The 22,733-nt window shown below is 41.0% G+C and overlaps 1 protein-coding gene across 3 annotated transcripts; it reads right to left on the bottom strand.

Annotated features, from left to right (window-relative positions):
• Positions 1-3,186: 3,186 nt before the first annotated feature.
• Positions 3,187-16,428, bottom strand: LOC131243514 (thaumatin-like protein 1b). 3 transcript variants are annotated; one of them, XM_058242911.1, is made up of 3 exons: positions 16,299-16,428; positions 15,479-16,165; positions 3,187-3,625 (listed from the first exon to the last, which is right to left on the bottom strand). In XM_058242911.1, exons 1-3 carry the CDS (start codon positions 16,354-16,356, stop codon positions 3,453-3,455), a joined length of 918 nt encoding a protein of 305 aa, XP_058098894.1. In that variant the 5' UTR covers positions 16,357-16,428; the 3' UTR covers positions 3,187-3,452. The 3 variants fall into 3 exon arrangements, with proteins under 3 accessions (XP_058098894.1, XP_058098892.1, XP_058098893.1); XM_058242909.1 differs by lacking the exon at positions 16,299-16,428 and having other exon boundaries at positions 15,479-16,271; XM_058242910.1 differs by lacking the exon at positions 16,299-16,428 and having other exon boundaries at positions 3,187-3,633; positions 15,490-16,271.
• Positions 16,429-22,733: the final 6,305 nt, after the last annotated feature.

Below are 22,733 nucleotides of genomic sequence, written 5' to 3'. Positions count from 1 at the left end.
GTGTGTGTGTGTGTGTGTTAAAAAAAAAGAAAAAATTTTAAGGTTTAAGAATTAATAAGATTAGTAAATCCTCAAGTCGATCATAGTGCAAGCATGATGGGTGAACATGATCCACCAATGTAGATGTCCAAAATTTTCAAAATCAAGAACTTATTTTTAAGACACAAAGTCTTACTCATAAAGCATGATGGTTGTTAAGACATTCTATATCTTGACTTGTCATCAGTCCCACACAGAAGATATAATAATAACCACAGGTCCATCCTATAGCTTGCTAGTTGGTCACGGAACACCAAAATATTGAAATCCATGACTCGCAACTCTTTCTTGGACAGTGACTATTATGTCTACTTTAGGTTCCCAAGGAAAACCAAAGGAATAGCTCTATGTATCACCAAGTTTATGTATATTTAAAGTACTCCTCCATATTAATTGTGGCATTGTCACATGTCCACCTATGACCCACGATCATCATGATCTACAAATAAGATCATTAATATCACATCCACATCCCCAGTAGACAAGTTCCATATTGGTATATATTTCATAAACAACTCCAACATTTTGATTTCATTATGCAATGTCAATCACCTCTCAATCTCAAGAGGGAAATGACCCTTAGTGTTAGGGGCCTTGCACAAAACCTTAGGATCTAGCCTCCCGAAACAAACCAAAATTATCGAATAATAAAGCAATGAAATAAATCAAAGCATAAACCACACTACACAAGAGATTTTTACATGGAAAACCTTCAAAGAGTTAAAAATCAAGGGACCTCGTCCAGATCAACAATCCATTATAAAGTAGAACGTTACAACCTTCTTCACTTACACAGGAGTGAATAAACAATAAGAAAAACAAAGAAAACGGAGAGATCTCACCGATTACAAGGACGTGGAAGCACTGAGATATGGTAGATTTCCTCTACGAGTATAGCTTCCCTTCCACAAGTTTCCTCTCTCTCTCTCTCTCTCTCTCTCTCTCTCTCTCTCTCACACACACACACACACACACCTTTGATAGCCCTTAACCCTTTAGCAAACCCTTACAAAGCTTTAGGAAACTCTCTTGCCTTAACTCTTAAATGCCCCATAGAAAACCCCAGGGACCTCCTATTTATAGTTTAGGAAACTCTCTTTCACACGCTTGCGAAAGTCGCCTCAAACTTCTGAATCCCGCACAAAATCGGACTCAAATCTACGTAACCAAGACTGGTCGTGCAGGCTGCAGGACTGGTCAAGCACTGTTCATTCGACTGGTCGAGCCAACGCTCGATTGCTCAAGCACTATTCACAGAGCTCGTTGGACTTTGAGTCAAATAACCCAGGATTGGTCGAGCACTGTTCACTTGACCAGTCGAGCAGCGCAGAGATTCCACTGTTTGTGGCATCCGAACCGTACCTCATCTCCTCTGACCTGAGGAGGAAAACCCCATCACTTAGTTCTCTTACAAAACTCTCTGAATTTTACTCAAATCCTCAAAAACTCAATTACAATGCAAATCCAAAAGATATTCCTTTTATATAACTTCTATGGTCTTCATATAACTAATCACTTTACTAACCTTAAGAATCCCATCAAATCCAAATAATTTTGCTAAAAACCACCACCAAACCATCATTACAACTAACCTAACAAACTATAACAAAAAGTAACATAAGTCAAGGACCCAATCCAACCATTAGATGAAGCCACTGGTGGGTAAGAATCTGTTTCCTAATCAAGATCCCTACATAGTATAGTTGATTTTCTCAGTAACCTAATAAAGATCAATATTTGTGATCCAAAGTCCATTAGATTCATCAATGGGGAAGCTTTGATCATGAGTCAATACATTCCAAATGCATTCACCAATGCCAAATACAATCTGATGCAGCCGCTTGTCTGAATTTTCCCTGTACTCTGCATTACTTGCTTTGATTTGGCATTGCATTGCCTATGCATTAAGCTTATATACTTTAGCCACATCTTCCACCTTGACAGTAACCTAGTTCCTTAAGGTTCTGTCTTTACATAATCTTGGATAGACTCAAGTGGGAGAATGAGATCCCATTGTTTGGGGTCATCGTCAATGAGACTCCACAGCATGTTGTTGTCTAATGTCTAAAATCTGTGAAAGTGTTTATCGATGTCATCAACAGGCCATTCGATTCCATTGAGCAAATGTTGATGTTATCGACAGATGCTCGATCCTATCGAGAAAATTCGAAAAAATTCTAGTTGATAATTGGGTTTTTTTTTTTTTTTTTTTTTACCGCAAAATTCGAATTATCTTCTTGTTGAGTTTGTTTTGTAAGATTGCGATTACTTTGCTTGATTCTACTTTATATTTCCACGAGTCCTAACATAGGTTGCCTAAGCTCCAGTTCACGACCTCCATCTGGTCGTGCATTGATGATGATGAGCATGGCTCACTGAAACTGCATTAGATTTGAGCCTCTTGGAATGTTTGTGCAATCTCACAATCTTTTTGAGAAAGTATCTGATATTCTACGCATTCATGGGCTTTGGCACGTCTAAGTAAGGGAGCCCCTATTAATTCATATGATGAAAATGCCATTTTATTATTCCATGTGTGATAGGCATTAGGTCCCATTGGTTAGTGATCCAAAACTGATAGAATGTGATTTGCAATGGATGGCCGAAAAATCAGATCATTTCACTTATCAAATCAGTAACGAGCTATGAACTTAAGCTACCCAAAGAGTGGGAACTTAAGGTGTGACAAAAACACTAGGATCATGAAGTCCCGACATGACATCAAGTCAAAGGAGTAGTACATAATCAAGTTAATTCAATCTCGACATGATGGGTCTCCCGAATCTGAGACTGATGCGAGCCATCATCGCAAATGTTCAATTAAAGAATTGGTGTGAACATTGACACTCCCACATAGGTAGCAGTAATGCCCTAAGAGTCCAATGGTGGAGATTTTCCATCCTAATTTGTCATTGGTTCTTGTCACACAAGATGACCAATCCTCAAAAATTATGTTGGGTCCCAACAAACCAATTGCTTGGATCAATGAAATAGTGGGCCCCACTTAAGACTTTGAGCATACATGGCATGTGTAGGACACATCAATCATGCCCTAATGCAGAGTGACCTGACCCAAAAGTCGAGCCAGTAAACTCATCAGTGAAAGATCAAGAAAGCTAGGATTGCCGACATACAGCAACACATTGATTTCTCCAAAAATAGGGATGAATACTATTTTTACTTCAGATTTTCCAGATATCATTCTTGACGATTTCCTTTCAGACCATCTTAATTGTATCTTTATCTCATGCAGTAATTTCGAGCCGTCGATCAAAAATCAGTGACTATCTAAGGCCATATATTGTACACATATGTATGCACATGTACCAACAATCAGGCCTTATCACGTCCGCCAAAATGGTGGGCCACAGCCTAATGTATTACATGTACAAGTTTCTTAAACTAACAAGGAGTTAGAACAGCGGCAACGGCCATGATGCGCCCAAAACTGCTATGGCAAGGGCAAGGAGCTGGCCATGCTGGAACCGCGGCAAGGCGTGGCTGGCCTCATCACCGTCCACGGAGACCATGGTGTTGTTTACGAGTGGTAGCTCTTTGGATGCATTACGATGCCCGCCATTTGATGGTTTCTCACTGCAAAACAAATGAATGAATGTTTAACAACTGCTTCATGGATGTGATGATCCACATGTCTGAGATCTAGACCATTCATTAAGTGGGCCCACATAGAACATGCTTCGATCCAAAAATCATGTGGGCCCATTCATCAGCCCGTCCACAAATGTACATTGCATATTGGACCATTTATGGTTTCTTTAATTTTTTTTTCCACCGTTAATCCATTTCTCCCATGCAAGTATTGTTGCCCATGCATGTGAAGATCTACCGTCCCATCATTCCTGTGTTGTGGCCCACTTGAGCTTTTTACCATCCTGATTTTTTGGGCGACAGGAGAAACTGAGAGGGTACAGAAAATAGATGGATTGGATGTCAGGCGCACAACATAGTGGGCCCCACACACATCGCATTGTAGGTTAATCTTAGCCACCGAGAGGAATTATAACATGCTCAAGACCATATTCAAGAGTACACGTGGCTTGATGTACCTCCAGGGAATCATGGACCACTCTTCACAGGGTATATAACACAACAATCACATACCTTGGAGGATCCTAACCGTCTGATTATTGGACATTTTGCCTGCATAATTTGAGCCGTTGGCTAGTTTTTATTTTTCAACCATATATTTTAACGGGCCTAACAGACATTTATGATCATTTCGGGAAAAGCATTCTGGACCGTACTGAGACCCATGACTTGGACAATTTGGACTAAGGTGTATAGTGTCTGGGTCAATGCCTTGAGTGGGGACAGGTGGGCCTCATGAATTGGTGACCATAATTTTAATGGATCTAAGATACCATTGTTCCTACTAGATGAGTTCACTCATAATTATTAATGCGTTAGGATCCTATAAATACTCATGAGCCAAGCATGATGGTACGAGACACCGTGTTCAAGTTTTGACTTATGCTAGAGTGATGAACTTTCCCGTTGTGACCAATGACCACTGATGGAGGCAACAAATTATTGTTCAAACGGCTCCCATCAAATACCCAGTTGATAGTTCCATGTGAAAGTACCGTTCGAACGACCCTGGCATAAATGAAATTGCGTAATAGGCCATTTTCATTGTATTGATTTAGTTTTGAATAACAAATCTGCACCTCTGAATTGATTATTCGTATTTGGTATTTGGGTGACGACCCTTACCATTAAGGGTGTACATCGAGTCGAACCAAGTCGAGCTGGCCTCAGCTCGACTCAGCTCGGCCACTAGCTGACCTCAGCTCGAACTCAGCTCAACTCAGTCCTCGAGCTGGACTGGCCAGCTCAGCTCCGTTTGGTCAGCAGCTTGGGCCAAGTTTGAGCCAAGATCGAGCCGAGTTCGTCATTAAGGCATTTTCACAAACACCTGAACTGTACCTTCAAAATCTCATTGTATTTGAGATAGCAGCAATGGTTTTACAGGTATTTTATCAAATACCTTCTAAGCAACATAAAAATCAAGAAAAAAAGGGTGTTAGTTTCATATACATACCTTCCTTGCCACCAGCCACAATTCTTTGAGTCATTTCATCAAACACTTGGTGAGCAACATCAATATCAAAGTAACCGAGTCACCAAATTGGTTCGATCCGAATTCGATTCGAGCTGGGTTCGATCCGAGTCGAGTCGAGCTGGGGCCAGCTCGAACTCATTTTCGAGGTCAAAAACTCAGCTCGAACTCAGCTTCGAACCGAGTCGAATCAAGCTTTTTCGAGTCAAGTCGAGCGAGCTAACCGAGCTAGCTCGATTTGTATACACCCCTACTTACCATATTGATTTACATACTATTGGGCATCATGCATGTACCTTTGGAATTATTGATTTATGAGATATAATGGGTGATGAACCTTAATTTAAATCAAGGGATACTGGTGAAGAGACACTATGTGCTGCAATGAGCCACGCGATCCGGATAATGACTCGTGATATAATGACTTTATCCTAACTTCCTCAATATGCTGAAATAAGACTTAATAACTACCGGACTAATCATGCATAACAATTACACTTGTTGGTAATGTTGATGATAACCCACATTACCTTAGGTTAGGTGTTTTGTGAAAGGCATTGGAATCCTGTGACGAGGGAGTGTTGGCATTCTGCAATAGGCGTTAAAGTCGCTTATTGAAGCAGTGTTGGATTGTGAAGATCATGCATCATCTTATCATACCATTCATGCACTTAACAACTATATTAAGAAACTGTTTGTTTTATTATGTCATCATTACCTACACTTGGTTGTGTTGATAATATATGTAACTTGCTTAGTATTTGTACGTTAGAAGTAGCATGCTTAAAAGTATTACATATAAAAACGGACTAATCATGCATAACAATTACACTTGTTGGTAATGTTGATGATAACCCACATTACCTTAGGTTAGGTGTTTTGTGAAAGGCATTGGAATCCTGTGACGAGGGAGTGTTGGCATTCTGCAATAGGCGTTAAAGTCGCTTATTGAAGCAGTGTTGGATTGTGAAGATCATGCATCATCTTATCATACCATTCATGCATAATAATTACACTTGTTGGTAATGTTGATGATGACCCACATTACCTTAGGTTAGGTGTTTTGTGAAAGGCATTGAAGTCGTGTGACGAGGGAGTGTTGGCATTCTGCAATAGGCGTTAAAGTCGCTTATTGAAGCAGTGTTGGATTGTGAAGATCATGCATCATCTTATCATACCATTCATGCACTTAACAACTATATTAAGAAACTGTTTGTTTTATTATGTCATCATTACCTACACTTGGTTGTGTTGATAATATATGTAACTTGCTTAGTATTTGTACGTTAGAAGTAGCATGCTTAAAAGTATTACATATAAAAATATATATTCGTCATGAACCTGCTTATAACTAAAATGTCTCGAGTAAAATTTTAGAGATATTTATTCAGTATATTAGTATTTGACACCTTCTATTTGATATAGACAAATAACTCAGGAAGAGGACCCCAGTAGGTCTCTAATTTCTTCCCACTTGATAGTTGTATTTTCTGTTCGTGTTGCTTTTATTGTGGGTTGTATAATTCTCATATGGGTGGACACCATTTTTGAAATTGTAACTTTTGGGTGTTACCCCTATATTTTTGTATTTAGTTATCTCCGCTTTGCTTTTGATCAGTGTTCGAGTTGTCGGTATCGCTATAAGTTTCGCTGGCTAGAGATAAAGATATAATATCGTTATCGCCGATAATATCACCGATAATCGAAAATACAGGAAAAAAGGGGGAAACATGGAGAAAATGGTGAAATTTTTCAGTAAAACTTCAGGACATGCCTAAATACACATATTTACATATCCAGGAATGAAAAAATTGTAAAAAGAACGCATTAAATAATAAGTTTTCATTTAATGGGGGCTAAAAGGCATGCGTTGTTGTAAGAAATCACTCAAATAGTAATCAAAATGAGTTTATATAATACAAATGCAAGCTTACAAATTTTTATTTGCCTCATTCTTTGGTTCATACCCTAAAATGATATCTACAAATGGATGGACGGTGTGGATATAACACATACATCATAGTGGGCCCACAGAACTTGGTGACGTTACTTCAGTAGTCAACTCGCTACTCAACCTAGCAGTATCTAATCCGTGTCCGTGTACACCGGCGATTCCGTGCCGAAAACGGATTGGCTACCCCCCCTGCCACATGCCCGGTGGGTGGTTGTCGGTGCTCTGTGGGCCCCACCATGATGTATGTGTTTCATCCATGTCATTCATACATTTTTACAAATCATTTTAGGGCTTTATGCAAAAAATGAGAGGGATATAAATCTCAGGTGGACCACACCACAGGCAAATAATAGTGATTGGATATCCACCATTAAAATCCCCCTAAGACCTACTGTACTGTTTATTTGACATCCAATCTGTTGATTAGATCATACGGACCCAGATGAAGGGAAGAAACAAAGATCAGCTTCATCCAAAACTTTTATGGCCCCCGAAAAGTTTTTAATGGTCGACGTTCATTCAAAATTGTTTCTGTTATCTGGTCCACTTGAGATTGGGATATACTTCATTTTTGGTCTGATACAATAACATGATCTAGAAAAATAAATGGACGGCCTGGATGAAACATGTACATCATGATGGGGTCCACATAGCACCGATCACCAGCCATTGGTTGGTGGCAGTGGGAGTAGCTAATCCGATTTCATGCCAAAGGAAGCGGACTGCGTACTGAGTAACTCTAAGCATACTGAGTAAACTTTGTGGGCCCCACCATCGTTCATTCGTTGTATCAACTCCATCCATCCATTTTATCAATATAATTTTAGGTCTTTAAACCAAAAATTAATCATAACCAAAGCTCAAATGGACCACACCACTTGAAACAGCGTGAATCGAAGTCTGCCGTTGAAAAGTTATTGGGGGCCCACAAAAGTTTTACATTAAGATGATATTTGTGTTTTCCCTTCATCCATGTTTGTTTGATCTTATGAAAAGTTTGGATGACAAATAAATATCATTGGGGGCCTTAGAAAGGTTTCGACGGTGGAAATCAATACTTCCACTATTTCCTTTGGTATTGTCTACTTGAGAATTTGATATACTTCGATTTTGGGCTCAACCCTTAAAATGATCTAAAAAAAACGGATGGACGGTGTGGATAAACCATATGAATTCAGAGTGGACCCAACAAAGTTTACTGAGTACCATAAGAGCGTACCGAGTTACTCAATACACATCCATGCGGGAAGGCTTTTGCAGGAATTTCATGCGCTGGGATGCTTATGTGGGGCCCACCATGATATTTTCAAAAAATCCAACCCATCCATCCGTTTTTCCAGATCATTTTAGGACTTGATACCAAGCATCAGATGAATCCAAAACTAAAGTGGGCCATACAAAAAGGAAAACTGTAGAAAGAGTTTGCTACCCTTCAAACCTTCCCGGGCTCCACCTTAATGCTTATATGCCATCCAAAACATTTAAAGTTCATTCCCATCGAGATGAAGTGAAAACACAAAAAGTTTAGCCTGATACGAAACTTTTGTGGTTACATAAATGTTTAAACGATTGTCACCAATCTTCACTGTTTCCTCTCCTATGGTCCCCTTGAGTTTTAAATACACTTGGTTTTTGGGCTCATGTCCTAAAATGATCTAGAAAAACGGATGGACAGGGTGGATTTTTCAAAAAATATCATGGTGGACCCCACTTAAGCATCCCAGTACATTAAGGTTGTGCGTACACAACCCACTTATTTGAAATGGATGCGGATTAGTTACCAACATGTAGCGACTAAGTTACGTCACCGAGTTATGTGGGTCCCACTATGATGTTTTGTATCCACACCGTCCATCCATATGGAGATACCATTTCAGGGCATTAGCCAAAGAATGAGTCAGATCCAAATCTCGAGTGGACCCCACCACAAAAAATAGTGGACAGAGTAATGCCTACCATAAAAAACTTATAAGGGCTACAGAAGTTTTCAATAAAGATGATTTTTGTTAATAGCCTTATTTAATGTCACTGTTAACTTATGAACAGGTTGAATCTCAAATAAACAGTCCAATGGACCTTAGGAAGGTTTCAACAGTAGGGTCAATCTCTCCACAGTTTTCTGTGGTGGGGTTCACTAAAGATTTTGATCTACCTCATTCTTTGGATCATGCCACAAAATGATCTCTCCAAATGGATGGACCATGTGGATACAACACATATGTCACAGTGGGACCCACAGAACTTGGTAACGTTTCAAAGTTATTAGTCGCACGATGAACCTAGGTGTACCTAATCCGCGTCCTCTTAAAATAGGTTAAAAATCGAAAACCTTTCTCCAAATTCCTCCAAAACCAAAAATCCCTCCCCCTCGATCCCAAATTTTAAAAATTTCCTACGAGTCTCCGAATTTTCATAGCCTTGCCAGCGGGTTTCGGGGCTAGCAAGACGGAGAAGTCGCCATCTAAGGTTGCTGCGTCCCTCTGCAAATTGATCAGAGCGAAAAAACAAGTATTTTCTTCTTCTTCTTCTTCTTTTCTTGGATTTCGATGATTTTATCACCAAAAACCGACATTATCGGCGATATTTTGGCGATATCTGGAAGCAAAACGAAAAATTGTGTTTTTGATTTCGTTGAGCCAACGATACCGATATTATCGGCGACAATTCGATATTGTCACCAATAATTACATTGCTTTTACTCCACTAGTTGAAATGTATTAATTTGATTATTTGTGTATGTAATGAATGTATATCCGGATGAGGACACACGTGAATTTTTCTTAAGCTTATACCCAAGAACTTAGGATCGGAGTCTCCATACTCATGTACCAAATTTTGGGACATGATAGTTTTGGATCAAGTTGTTATTTGCATTTTGAACAAGTTGGATGGCAAACCATAGGAAATTTTTAATGGTGGGCATCCAATAACCACTGTTTCATGTGACGTGGTCCTGCTAAGATTTGAATCTATTGCATTTTTTTATCCATGCCCTGAGATAAGCTGATGAAACAAATAAACAATGTGGATACACAACGTATACATTGAGGTGGGCCATATGGTCAAGGTCGCGCCCACCTAACTGGATACGAGGTTGCAGCTAATCTGCGTCCATTTCGATTGCATGTAATCTACACTCGAATTAAGCAGTGACCCCTTCGATGCTGATGTGGTGTTGGTCGGTAGTGGAAAAGCTCTTTGAGCCCACCATGATGTATGTGTTTTATCAATGCCGTCCATCTATTTTTCTAGTCATTTCAAGGCAAGAGCTAAAATGAGGCAAATCCAAATCTCATGTGGACCACACCACAGGAAACAATGGTGATTGAATGCCTACCATTAAAAACTTCATGGGGCCACGACACTTTTTGTGGTGGGTGTTCAATCACCATTGTTTCTTGTGGTGTGGTCCACCTTATTTACACTCGTTTTTGGCACACCTACGTGGATCAATTGGATGCTGCCACGTGTCGGCACTACGCACTAAATGATGGACAGAATCCTACTTGCGTACTAAGAATATTATTTACACTTGGCTTGGTGCAACCACATTAAATTATCCAAAAGATACCATGTGGTAACCATGCCATATGTAGTGCAAATGACTTCAAAGAGGAGTTAGAGATGTGCACGTGAGAGAACATTAAATACTAGCGTTATATCAAAAGTACTCTTTGCAAAAGCAAAGAGTCTTGTTAAAGTAAGTCTCTATCTGCATTAAATGTCAAAATCCTATCAAAGTATATCTCTATGTAACAGTAAATGCTTGTCCTACTAAAAGCCACTTTCTACATATGCCAAAGCTAAGTGACGTAAGGACTCTAACAACTTTTCAATACAAGAGTCCAATAACATGAGGACTCCAACTAACATATGATCTAAATAAGTGAGATTATCTCTCTTATACACGTGATTGTACATGATTGACTACACTGACATATAGAATCAAGAAGATTTTCACAGTTGATCATCGAAATCCTTCATAATGTTGAAGACTATGCAAGGCCACTGTCTCCCAAAAGCCTAAATAAACAACATGTGACGAAGAGCTCCAGGACTCACGCCATTACAATCAAACCCACCTCTACTCTACCCGTCCATCATGTACATTTATCTTTTTATTTTATTGTAGTTTAGCCCTCCATTGATGCTCATTCCATGGGGTCATAGTTTTTAATCATTGGTTTATCTATCCACACTTCATCCACAGCATCCCGCTGGATCACAAGGAAGATCGTTCAATTTCAAACGAAAGGTTATGAGGTTTTCCTGTTACATGCTAGGAGATTCTGCCGGCTATCTCGCCGCAAATTTTGGTCCACACTAGATGAATGAACGGATGGTTGAATAACAACCATCTTGAAGCGACAATGGTATAACTTCAAGATGGCAGAGGGTAGAGATCTGGAGGCTTACATCAGAAACTTTAATAAATTGGTTTGCAAATTGCTGGATATAGAGGAAGTGATGAAAGATGAAGAACAAGCATATATGTTGTTGAATTCCCTTCCGGTGTCATATGAGTCATTCAAGGACACAATGTGCGCCATGAATAAAACTCTAAGTGTCGACACTATTATCTCAGCCCTTCAAAGCTTAACGACGACATGGGGACATCTTCCGATGCACTGATTATGAGGGACAAGAATTCCGAGTAAGGTACAGGATATTCAAGGTCAAGATCTAGGTTAATGGGTAAAGGCAAAGGTAAGTTAAAGTGCTGAAATTGTGGAATGGGAGGACATGTGAAGAAGGATTGTACGGGAGGATATGTGAAGAAGGATTGTACAAATCGTAAATCTAAGAGAGAAGATTCTAAGGCTTCATACCGGGAGGCCAACGTGCCACATCGGATGGATCGAGTGGATGTGATGGTAATGTTTTGTCTGTGTTTACGATTAGACAGTTTTATGATGATAGTAAGGGCGAGTGGATTCTAGACACAGGGGCATCCTTTCATATGACTCATTAACAAAGTTGTTTCGCCAGCTACAAGGAGTGCGATGGTGGACATGTGTTTATGGGCAATGGCATTGCCTGTAATGTTGTGGTTGTTAGTACGGTGCGCATCAAGATGTTTGATGGGGTGGAGCATACCTTGACTGATATTAGGCACGTTCCTAATTTGAAGAAGAATCTGATTTCTCTTAGTGTACTTGAGGCAATGGGCTATAAGTTCACAAGCATTGATGGTGCTCTTAAAGTATCTAAGAGGGTACGAGTAATCATGAAAGCGCAATGACTAGATAATGTTTACATGTTGATCGAGAGCACTTCAATAGGTAGAGCTGTAGTGGCTGTAGCAAATTCCACCTATGCACGTGTGTGGCATGTTGGGCATGGCCACATGAGCGAGCAGGACATGAAGGATGAGACATGAGAACAGGGATATAGACCAGGTAGAGCAGCCACCTGTGAGAAGAATCACACAGCATAATCGCAGGATATCGGCGAGATACATGGACGACTCCAATATTGCAAGGGATCCATCCTCTATTCAGATGACTCTTGGTGAGCTTGGTGCTAAGAAGTGGAAGGTGATTATGGACGATGTAATGGACTCGTTGTACTAGATCGACACATGGGAACTGGTGGAGCTTCCAGTGGGCCTTAAAGTAGTTGGATGCAAGTGGATCTTCAAGAGGATACAACATAGATACAGAGCGAGGTTGGTAACGAAGGGTTATGCTTAGAAAGAATGGATTGGCTTCTCAGAGATATTCGCATTGATCGACGGTATAGCAGGTGTCTATTAGATCTATGATCGGCGTTGATTGGCCAATATGATCTTGTGCTGGAAAGGATGGATGTGGAGTCTACACTTCTGCACCGAAAATTGAAAGAGCAGATCTACATGAAGAACCACAGCGGTTCGAAGTTAAAGAGGCTGAGAAAAAAGTTTGCAGGAGATAGTGATACGACCTGTCGCATAAGCAGTAGTTTGATTCTTTCATGGTAAGTCAGGAATTGTATGATAATGACATGTAGAACGCCAATTATGACATGTCTGAAATCAACGTACTAAAGACTCAATTAAGTGGGACATTCAGGATGAAGGATTGGTGGGCTGCAAAGATGGTTCTCGATAGTGAGACTAAAAGAGGAGTAGGCTTTGGTTATCTCAGACAGAATACCTTGGGTAGGTATTGATCAAGGATGTGATAGACCAGGCAAAGCCGGTGAGCATTCCCTACACATCTCTCCTCAAGTTTTCCTCAGGACATGTCCCAAAACAGATGAGGAAAAGTAAGATATGTCTTGTAAGCCTTGTTCGAATGCGGTTGGCAGTGCATGTCATGATCTGTATTAGACCGATTATTTCACAAGCTATCGGTGTTGTGAGCAAATACCCTGACAAACAATATTGGGTGGCGGTGAGATGGTATAAAGATTACATCTTACTTTTGGGAAGATAGGAGCAAATGTGATTGGGCATGTGGATTTAGATCCGACAGACATGCTTACTAAGGTCGTTCCTACAGAGAAGTTCAAGTTCTGTGTCACTTCTTTAGGCTTGGCGATGACGTAAAAGGAGACGGAGTGTGCACGAGAAGCTATGATATGATGCAGAGACAAGAGAATAGGTCAATAAGCTACACGGTTGAAGATTGAAGACATGGTGGAGATTGTTGTTAAAGGATATCTTAAATCTTGGCGCTGCTTGACCAGTCGAGGAATTGGCTTGACTAGTCAAAGGGGTCTTTCTATTGGTCAAAGATAGCTCGACTTAAAGTCCAGTAATGTTGTATTTGAGATTTCTGGGTCCTTCGACCAGTCGAAGGTTACGCAGATGGTGCGCGGAATGCATAAATTTGAGACGATTTCTGAGAGGTGCGTAAGTGGAGTTTCCTAAACTATAAATAGGGGTCCATAGGGCCTTTCTAAGTAATGTTAAGGCTTCCGAAAGGTATTCCAAGGGTTCCTAAAATGGTTTTAAGGTTTCTAAAAGGTGTAGCAAATGTGAGATTCGAGGTTGTTCGAATGGGGTAAGTCCTTTCTCCTTGTAATTTCTATTTTCATGGTAGAATTCTGTCACTTTGTGTCGTGATTTTTTCCCACAAAGGTTTTTCATGTTAAAATTTTGTGTTCTCTTGTGTGTGCTTAGTAATCTTTGATTGCTATCCTAAATCTAGATCTGTGTGATTCCATGGCACAATTCCCAACAAATATTTATTTGCCATCCAACCTATTCATAAAATTACATGGACCTGGATGGAAAGTAACACATAAATCAGCTCAATACAAAACTTCTGTGGCCTCTTAGCAGTTTTCAACTGTAATAGTTTAATCCCCGTTGTGTGGTCCACTGGTGTCTTGGATTTGTCTCATTTTTATTTTTATTTTTGTTTATATCCTGAAATGATACGGATAAATGGATGGACGGTGTGGATAAAATTCGTACATCACAGTGGCCGCTGAAAGCTCCTCCCCGTTCCGACCCGGAGACGGGGGGAGGAAGGACTCAATCGGCGTTCGCCGATTTTCCACGGACATCTCAGTGGCCCCACACGGCTTCGAGACACAGGAAATTCGTGTCCACGAAATTGCTGAAATGTCAGAAAACGACAAAAGAGTAGGATATTTGTGAGCATATCAGATACGGCCACGGCCACATCCGCGACGGTACATCTCTTACTCTGGGCCCACCGTAATGTATGTATTCTAAATCCGTGCTGTCCATAAGTTTTTTCATATCATTTTAGATCATGTGCCAAAAAATAAAGGAAATCTACTCCAGGTGGATCATACTATAGGAAACAACGGTGATTGAAAGCTCTACCATTAAAAATATCCTAGGCCCACAGTAATTTTTTTCTAAATTTTATTTTACATCTAACATATTGATAAGATCTAAAAAATCTAGATGAAGTGAAAAAACAAATATGATATTGATCTAAAACTTTATTGGCAAACAATAACTTTTTAATTGTCAATCTCCACTATTTCCAAAGGTATGGTTAAATTGAGATTTGGATTTATTTTATTTTTAGGATCATTTGCTAAAATGATCTGTAAAAACGGATGGACGGTGTGGATATAGAATAAATACATAAATGTGGGCCCCACGGTAAGGGCCGCACCGTCTTCAGTAGGGCCCGGGCCACACTTAATCCTTTCCCACGATATTTACTGAAGCGGATTGCCTGCGGCACCCACCGCACGGATATCGTCCAAGCCCTGTGGGGTCCACCTTGATGTGTATGCTTTATCCACGGCGTCCATCAATTTTTCCAGTTCATTTCAGTGCACGAGCCCAAAATTGATGAAAACCCCAAGCTCAAGTGGACCACACCAAAGAAAACATAGGAGATTGAGTGCCCACCGTTGAAAACATCTAAGGGCCAAGATAGCCTCATCGACATGGCCCTCCGTAAACAAAGGGCTAATTAGTTAATTTCGAAGAGAACGCACGTACCTTCCAATGGTAGGGCAGAAGGTGATAACGTACGCCGTGGAGGGGCACGTAAACGTGGTATTCGTGTCGTCGTACTGATTATTGTACGCCCGCGGGCACGCTTCTTTGAAGAACCGCGAATACGAAGTCGTGGTGCAGTTCGTCCCGTAAATACGCCCGCAGCAATGCTGCGGTCCACCGAACGTCTGGCACGCGCTCCTGCAGGCCATGGTCTCATTCCCACCCGCTACCGGCACACGCAGCTCCGAGGGGCATGCCGCGTTGAGGTCCCCCACGCACCCAGTGCTCCTGCAGCTACCATTACCACCCTGCGGGACCACCAAAACAGGCAAATTGAACCCATCCACCAAGCTGACGTCATAAAAGTCGAGACCAGCAAAACCATTCAGCGCAAACTCGACCAGCGTTACAGGTCGCGCAGCGTTGTCGTTGCATTCTAGCTTGCCGGATCCGCAGTCGCCAGTCCCGCAGACGAAATTGCCCAAAGGGTCGACCGAACAATGGGTGCGGCCCCAGAATCTACCGTTCCAGCCGTTGGGAATGGACAGCGCTTTGGACTCGCCCCTTTGGAGGACGAAGCCTGTTGGTGAGGGTGCTTCCCCTCTTTGAGTAGATGCACCGGGCCATACGGTGTATGTGCAGTTGTTGGTTATGGTGAATGAAGCTGATAAAACACCTGAATAAAATAAAACAAGGGAGTTGATATTTATACCCTCCCTATGTTGATTTTGATACGTTTTGTTTTTGTTTTGGGAAATGAAATGGTACATATGTGTAGGGTAATTAAGATGTGAGCGTTGGTTATGTACCTGAGATGAGTACGTGCTTGAGAGAGATGAAGAGAAGAAAATTGTATAGGCTTGTCATTTTCAAGGAAGAATCTGGTTTTTTAGGCAATGAGATTTGTGAGAGAGAGAGAGAGAGAGAGAGAGAGAGAGAGAGAGACAGGTTTTGGAAGCAAAATGGCGGACGAGGGGGGGGGGGGGGGGGGGGTGGTTCGTTTTAGAAAGACGCGGATTGGGTGCTACCCCGCCCATTCCAACCTAGGAACGGACAGGGTCTCTGAGGGGCCACTGTGATTTATGAATGTTATCCACACCGTCCATACATTTTTTAATATTTTTTTAGAGTAATAGATAAAAAATGAGGAACATCCAAAGCTTAATGGACCACACCACAGGAAGTAGCAGTGGTAATGACACTCACCGTTGAAAAAATTCCAGGGTCCACCGTGATGGTTAATTTACATCCATCATGTTCATAAGGTCATATATTCATGGATGAAGGAAAAAAAGAAATATCAGATTGATTGAAAACTTCTGTGACCCTAAAATATATTCAAGTGTAAGTATTTAATCCCTACTGTTTGGTCCACTTGAGCATTTGGTTTTTCTAATTTCATGATTTGTTTACTAAAATGATATGGAAAAATCGATGGACGGTATGGATAAAACAAATACATCATGATGGCCACTCAGATCTCCTATCCGTTACTAGCTAGTTACCGTCGGTATAGTACCAAGTGTGAATTATTTCTTTGAAAGTCAGGAATGCTGACTTGACTTTTGTGTGTCTACGAGTCAATTCGGCCCGAGCGAACTCAGTCTACGAGTCAAACTCAGGCATGCTAGTTAAGGTGGGGTAGCCTCAATAAGTTTTCAACGGTGAGTATTGAATCCCCGCTGTTTTTTGTGGTGCGGTCCATTTTAGTTTTAGATCGGTGTCCATTTATGCTAATGTCCTAAAATTATCTGACAAAATGGATGGACGGCGTGGATAAAACGTAAACATCATGGTGGAGCCCACAAGGCTTTTGACACCAACTAGCTGGCCGGTGCTGGGGTCGGCAACCAAACCGCGTCTGACTGGTGCGCCACCATATGTTGACTTTTAGGCCAAATTGGAACATTCGTCGACTCACCGTGGTATTTATGCAAGCGGATTGCGTACTGAGTAACTCAGTACGGTAAGCGTACTGAGTAAACTCTGTGGGCCCTAGTATCATTCATGCATTGTATCCACTCCTTCTATCTTTTTTAAAACATAATTTTAGATATCTATCCCAAAAATGGAGTATATTCAAAGCTCAAATGGACCACACTACAGGAAAAAGTGTGAATTGAACATTCACCGTTGAAAATTTCTTGGGGGCAACAGAAGTTTTATATCAAGCTGATATTTTTTTTTCCTTCATCCATGTCTTTCTCATCTTATAAACAGGTTGGATGGCAAATAAACATCACTGGGGGCCTTAGAAAGTTTTCAACCGTTGAAATCAATACTTCCACTTTTTCCAGTGGTATGGTCCGCTTGAGCTTTGTATATGCATCAATTTTGGGTTGAAATAATAAAATGATCTGTAAAAACGAATGGACGGCGTGGATAAACCACATGCATTCGCAGTGGACCCAACTGAGTTTACTCAGTACGATAAGAGCGTACTGAGTTACTCAGTTCGCGATCCGATTTCGGTATTTATATCGCATCCAACAGTTCAGTAGATGAACCCATATCTTTTCAAACGCAACTTGCCGGGGCCAACAGAGATGCCCTAGACAAATCCACTCCGTCCATCTGTTTTATAAGACCACAATAGGACAGGAGTCTACAATTCAGGCTGTTCAAAGCTCAAGTGCGCCATGCCACATGAAACAACGGGGATTGAATGCTTACCATTGGAAACTTTGTATCAGGTTGATATTTGTATCTACAATCATCTCTTCATCAAGAACTAAGTTTGAGTAGTTGTCCATTGTTTTCTTAGTGTGGCCCACCAAATGATTGGACAGGCCTGATTCATGGGGCATGCCATAATCATGGTGGTCTCACTCAATGAATAGCTTAGATGGCACACGCACAATATGGAGGGCCCCACATAAGGAATGTAGTGTATAAACATGCAAAGGAATTAATGAATGGATAGATGAATAAGCAGGTGAATTAGCATATCCTACCGAGCCTTGCACGGGTTCGCTCTACGAAGCTCCATGAGGCTCCCAACTTTGAAAAAAGAGTTTAAGAGAATACAAGGTATTTACGTAAAATGAAACTCTGGTATCATATGATTTCATTATATGATCTATTTTCTTATAGAATATTACGCGATATGTTCTTAGGTTAGGATTATATACTTTGTGACATCCACTTGGTCTACCAAACTCACTTTTCAATAGTTGGGTGTTGGGACCAAAAATCATTGCATTTCAATCCTCAAGCGGGCCACACCACTGTGAATAATAGGGATGGGACTTGGAAATTGACGCAGGGAGGATGTATAGAGGTCAGCACCGTTTTCCTCAAGGATAACTACTCCCAATCCATCAAGCATATTTGAACTCATCATAGACACTTCTCGAATTGAAAATAAAAAGGCAAGACTAATAGAAATAAATTCTATAAAATTTGTAACTTGATTGATATATGAATAAACGAGTTTATACCCCTTTAAATAGGAATATTAAGCTAGGAAAGAAGTTTCAGAATTAAACTACAACTAAAACTCCTAGAATTCACGACTTATTAAATAGGAATTCAACCATCGATCCGATGGTATTTCACAAATTCAGAGTAGTGGGGTTGGGTGGCTAAAGTAGCTTGTCCTACTCCAAAATCATATATGGTACGATCTAATAGCTCATTCCGATTTGTAAGATACATGTGTTTTGAGTTCTAACAGTCCGGATCATCTCCATCTCCATCTTCGATCATGCCTTTTTTAATCCATCTTGGCCATGAAAGTGTCCGCAACCCGAGACTAAAACATAAGCCCTTTTATTAGTTGGTCCAGGGTTAGGCCATGTATATAGTGCTGTACACGAACCGAGTTAGCTCGGTTAGCTCGCTCGACTCGACTCAAAAAAGCACAATTTGACTTGGTTTGAAACTGAGTTCAAGCCGACTCAAATTGAACCCAACTCGAATCGAACTCGGATCGAACCAGTTCAGTGACTTGGTTACTTTGATATTGATGTTGCTCATCAAGTGTTTGATGAAATGACTCAACAAAGTGTGGCCGGTGGCAAGGAAGGTATACCCGTTTTTTTTTTTCTTGATTTTTATGTTGCTTAGAAGGCGTTTAATGAAATACCTATAAAACCACTATTGTTGTTTTACATACAGTGAAATTTTGAAGGTGCAGTTCATGTGTTTATGAAAATGTTGCACAGGCCAACTCGGCTCGAACAAGCCCGAGCTGTTGACCAAACCGTGCCAAGCTAGCTAGTCAGGCTCGAGGACCGAGCCGAGCCAAGTTCGACTCGTGTACACCTCTACATGTATAGTAATCTGTTGGCCCACTCTAGCCAATTTAGGGTTTCAAGGGCATTTTTGTCATATACAATGCATGGTGGGTCATGCTTCATTAACGGCTCAAATCTTACACAAAATTGGGTAGCCAAGCTTGGGCTGGTTTCTATAGGCCCATAACGAGCCTGGCCCATCTCAAGCCTAGGTTTCACTTGGTGGGCCCAGCTTGGTTAGACCTTGGCCCAGTCGGGGCCCATTCCTTGGAACCCAAGTCTTCCAAATGGGCCAAAGTCGCATCTAAAGGGTAACAATGTCCACTACCAGATGTTTGGGTAATGGGGAATTATTCACATTAGGAGCTTTTAGACGCATAGATGATGGAATTGATGATCTGGACCGTTCCTTAGGTTTAACTGCTTTTGATGTCCCACCATAAAAAGTCAGTGATTCAGTAACTTTCCTATCGTATCAATGCCATTTAATATATATGGATGGTGGATCAAAACGAATAGAATCTGCTTCTGGATGAAATACTTGCAAGGAATCATTTTGACCTGACCAGCCCCTGGTGGAAAACCAATGGTTACGAAAGGAAAGGCTAAAATTTAAAAGGTTAGCATCCTTTCATGAATGTCACCTTTTTCTTATTGTCCGCCGTGAAAACCGGGAGAACATAATGGACGGTCCACATCAAAAGTCAAACTAGTGTTGTAGATATTTTTACTCCTTAATTAGCTATCCAACGTTTTACCTATAAAGAGCTAATCTCATCAATTGATTTATCCCCATTTCTTAAAACTTTTATGTGTGTGTGTGTGTGTATATACACATATACGGAAACGTTCACCTGCGAACCAGTTCACTTTAGTATGTGTGTGTGTGTACACGGAAACGCTCACCTGCGAACCAGTTCGTACATACTACGTACAAACTTTTTTGAGAACCCATCCTACGTGATGTGGATCCAAAATCTGATCCGTTCATGTGAAGCAGCACCTCGTGAAACCTCCCGGCCCAAGTTTTACTTTGATCTAAAACTTTTATGGCTCATGAAAAATGAAAACATTTTCCTCCCTTGATTTGCATTTCTCTTTGCTATGGCCCAAAAGAATTTTAGATCAGGGTAAAAATTTGTCACATGAGGTTTCATGGAATTCCGCATCACATGGACCGTTCAGATTAGACACCCATGACACGTGTGCAAAGGTGCGCACGTGCGTAGGTGCGCAGGGGAGCATGACTCTATATATATATAATGCATAAACCTTATCACTTGGACAAGGTAAGCTTGTGGTTAGAGTTGGGCACAGGTTGACTCAGACTTGTCCGACTTGTTCAAACCTGTCTCAATCTGAATTGAGTGAGTCGATCCGAACCGAGTAGACTTTGTCTAATCTGAACTCAAACCGAGTTGAATTCGAGTCACCAAGTAACTCGACTCAATCCGAAATCCAACTTGGTACTAACTTGACTTGATCTAAAACCTAACTCGTGTGTGTGTGTGTGTGTGTGTGTGTGTGTAGAGGTGTACATGAACTGAGCTAGCTCGATTGACTTGCTCGACTTGACTCGAAAAAGCTTGATTCGACTCGGTTCAAAGCTGAGTTCTAGCCGAGTCGAGCTGATTCCAGCTCGACTCGACTTGAATTGAACCCAGCTCGAATTGAACTCGGATCGAACCAGTTCGATGACTCGGTTACTTTGATGTTGATGTTGCTCACTAAGTGTTTGATGAAATGACTCAAAGAAGTGTGGCTGGTGGCAAGGAAGGTATGTATATGAAACCAACACTCTTTTTTCTTGATTTTCATGTTGCTTAGAAGGTGTTTGATAAAATACCTATAAAACCATTGTTGTTGTCTCAAATACAATGAGATTTTAAAGATGCGGTCCAGGTGTTTGTGAAAATACTGCAATGGCAAACTCGGCTCGATCTTGGCTCGAACTGGCCCGAGCTGTTGACCGAACCGAGCCGAGCTGACCAGTCAGGATCGAAGACTGAGCCGAACCGAGTTCGAGTTGAGGTCAGCTAGTGGCCGAGCCGAGTCAAGCTGAGGCCAGCTCAACTCGGTTCGACTCAATGGACACCCCTATATATAACCCCATATTTGATGTTTCAAATGTGAGATGCCATATAACCGATAGAGAAGCTACAATTTCAGAGGGTGCATTTAGGTTTTAGCTTGTGATCTCAACCTGTGGATACCCGACTCAGTACCTGTGACTGGGTCAAACTCGCTCTGGATTAGTCTAGGCTAGACATGGACTTGAATCGGGTCAAGCATGATGGGGTCCTTGGTTCTTGTCACATAGGATGACCATAAAACATGATCATAAGTTTCCAAATCGCACTACAGTATTCATGACATTTAGGATATTGAGATTCATGCATGCAACTCTCCCCTGGCTAGTGGTTGTTATGATAACTAGAGGAACACCTCTCTATAACTCATACTATTCAAATTATAATAACTAGAATTACCTGAAGTTAATCACAATGAAAAACCATCATGCCAATAATCCTTTAAACCCAAAGGTCTCTCCTAGATCTATCTTAAATAAAGGAGAAGGTAAGAGCCAATACATCGGCCTTAAGCAAGAACAAATGAGACACAAAGGGTTCTTTAAGGTCAACCCCACATGTGTGAACATGTAATGAAAGAAAGGAGAGAGGCTTCTCCCTCTTTTTCTCTCTCTATAGAAGTGCCCTAGGGGTGGTGCTAGTGTTATGTGCCTTGCAAAACTAATGTATTAATCTTAACAGTGGATTTTATGACGTAACATAATGCCATAAGTGTAAGAACTTTGTTTAGTGGGCCTTACTGATCAACGGTTTGGATTGTCATTCAGTTGGACTGGATGATTGAGTAGAACAGTGGGCTCCACTTCAGGTGATGCGCTGCGCAGTCTATCTGCGTAGCTTTGCGTACTAGGGCTAGAATGTTATAACTGTCTTACGCAGACAGCAATTTGAGTTGTACTAGGATGCTACAATGTGG

This window comes from Magnolia sinica, chromosome 4, assembly GCF_029962835.1.
Source record: "Magnolia sinica isolate HGM2019 chromosome 4, MsV1, whole genome shotgun sequence".
Lineage (NCBI taxonomy): Eukaryota > Viridiplantae > Streptophyta > Magnoliopsida > Magnoliales > Magnoliaceae > Magnolia > Magnolia sinica.
This window is presented reverse-complemented; position numbering and strand designations above follow the sequence as displayed.

What these genes read in the sequence shown, in the direction of transcription:
- LOC131243514 (XM_058242909.1), bottom strand. Translation starts at nt 16,259, where the DNA reads ATGTACCATTTCATTTCCCAAAACAAAAACAAAACGTATCAAAATCAA. An exon ending in CATTGGAAGGTACGTGCGTT is followed by an intron (nt 3,626 to 15,478) that starts CTCTTCGAAATT and finishes GCAGTGAGAAAC; the next exon opens with CATCAAATGGCGGGCATCGT.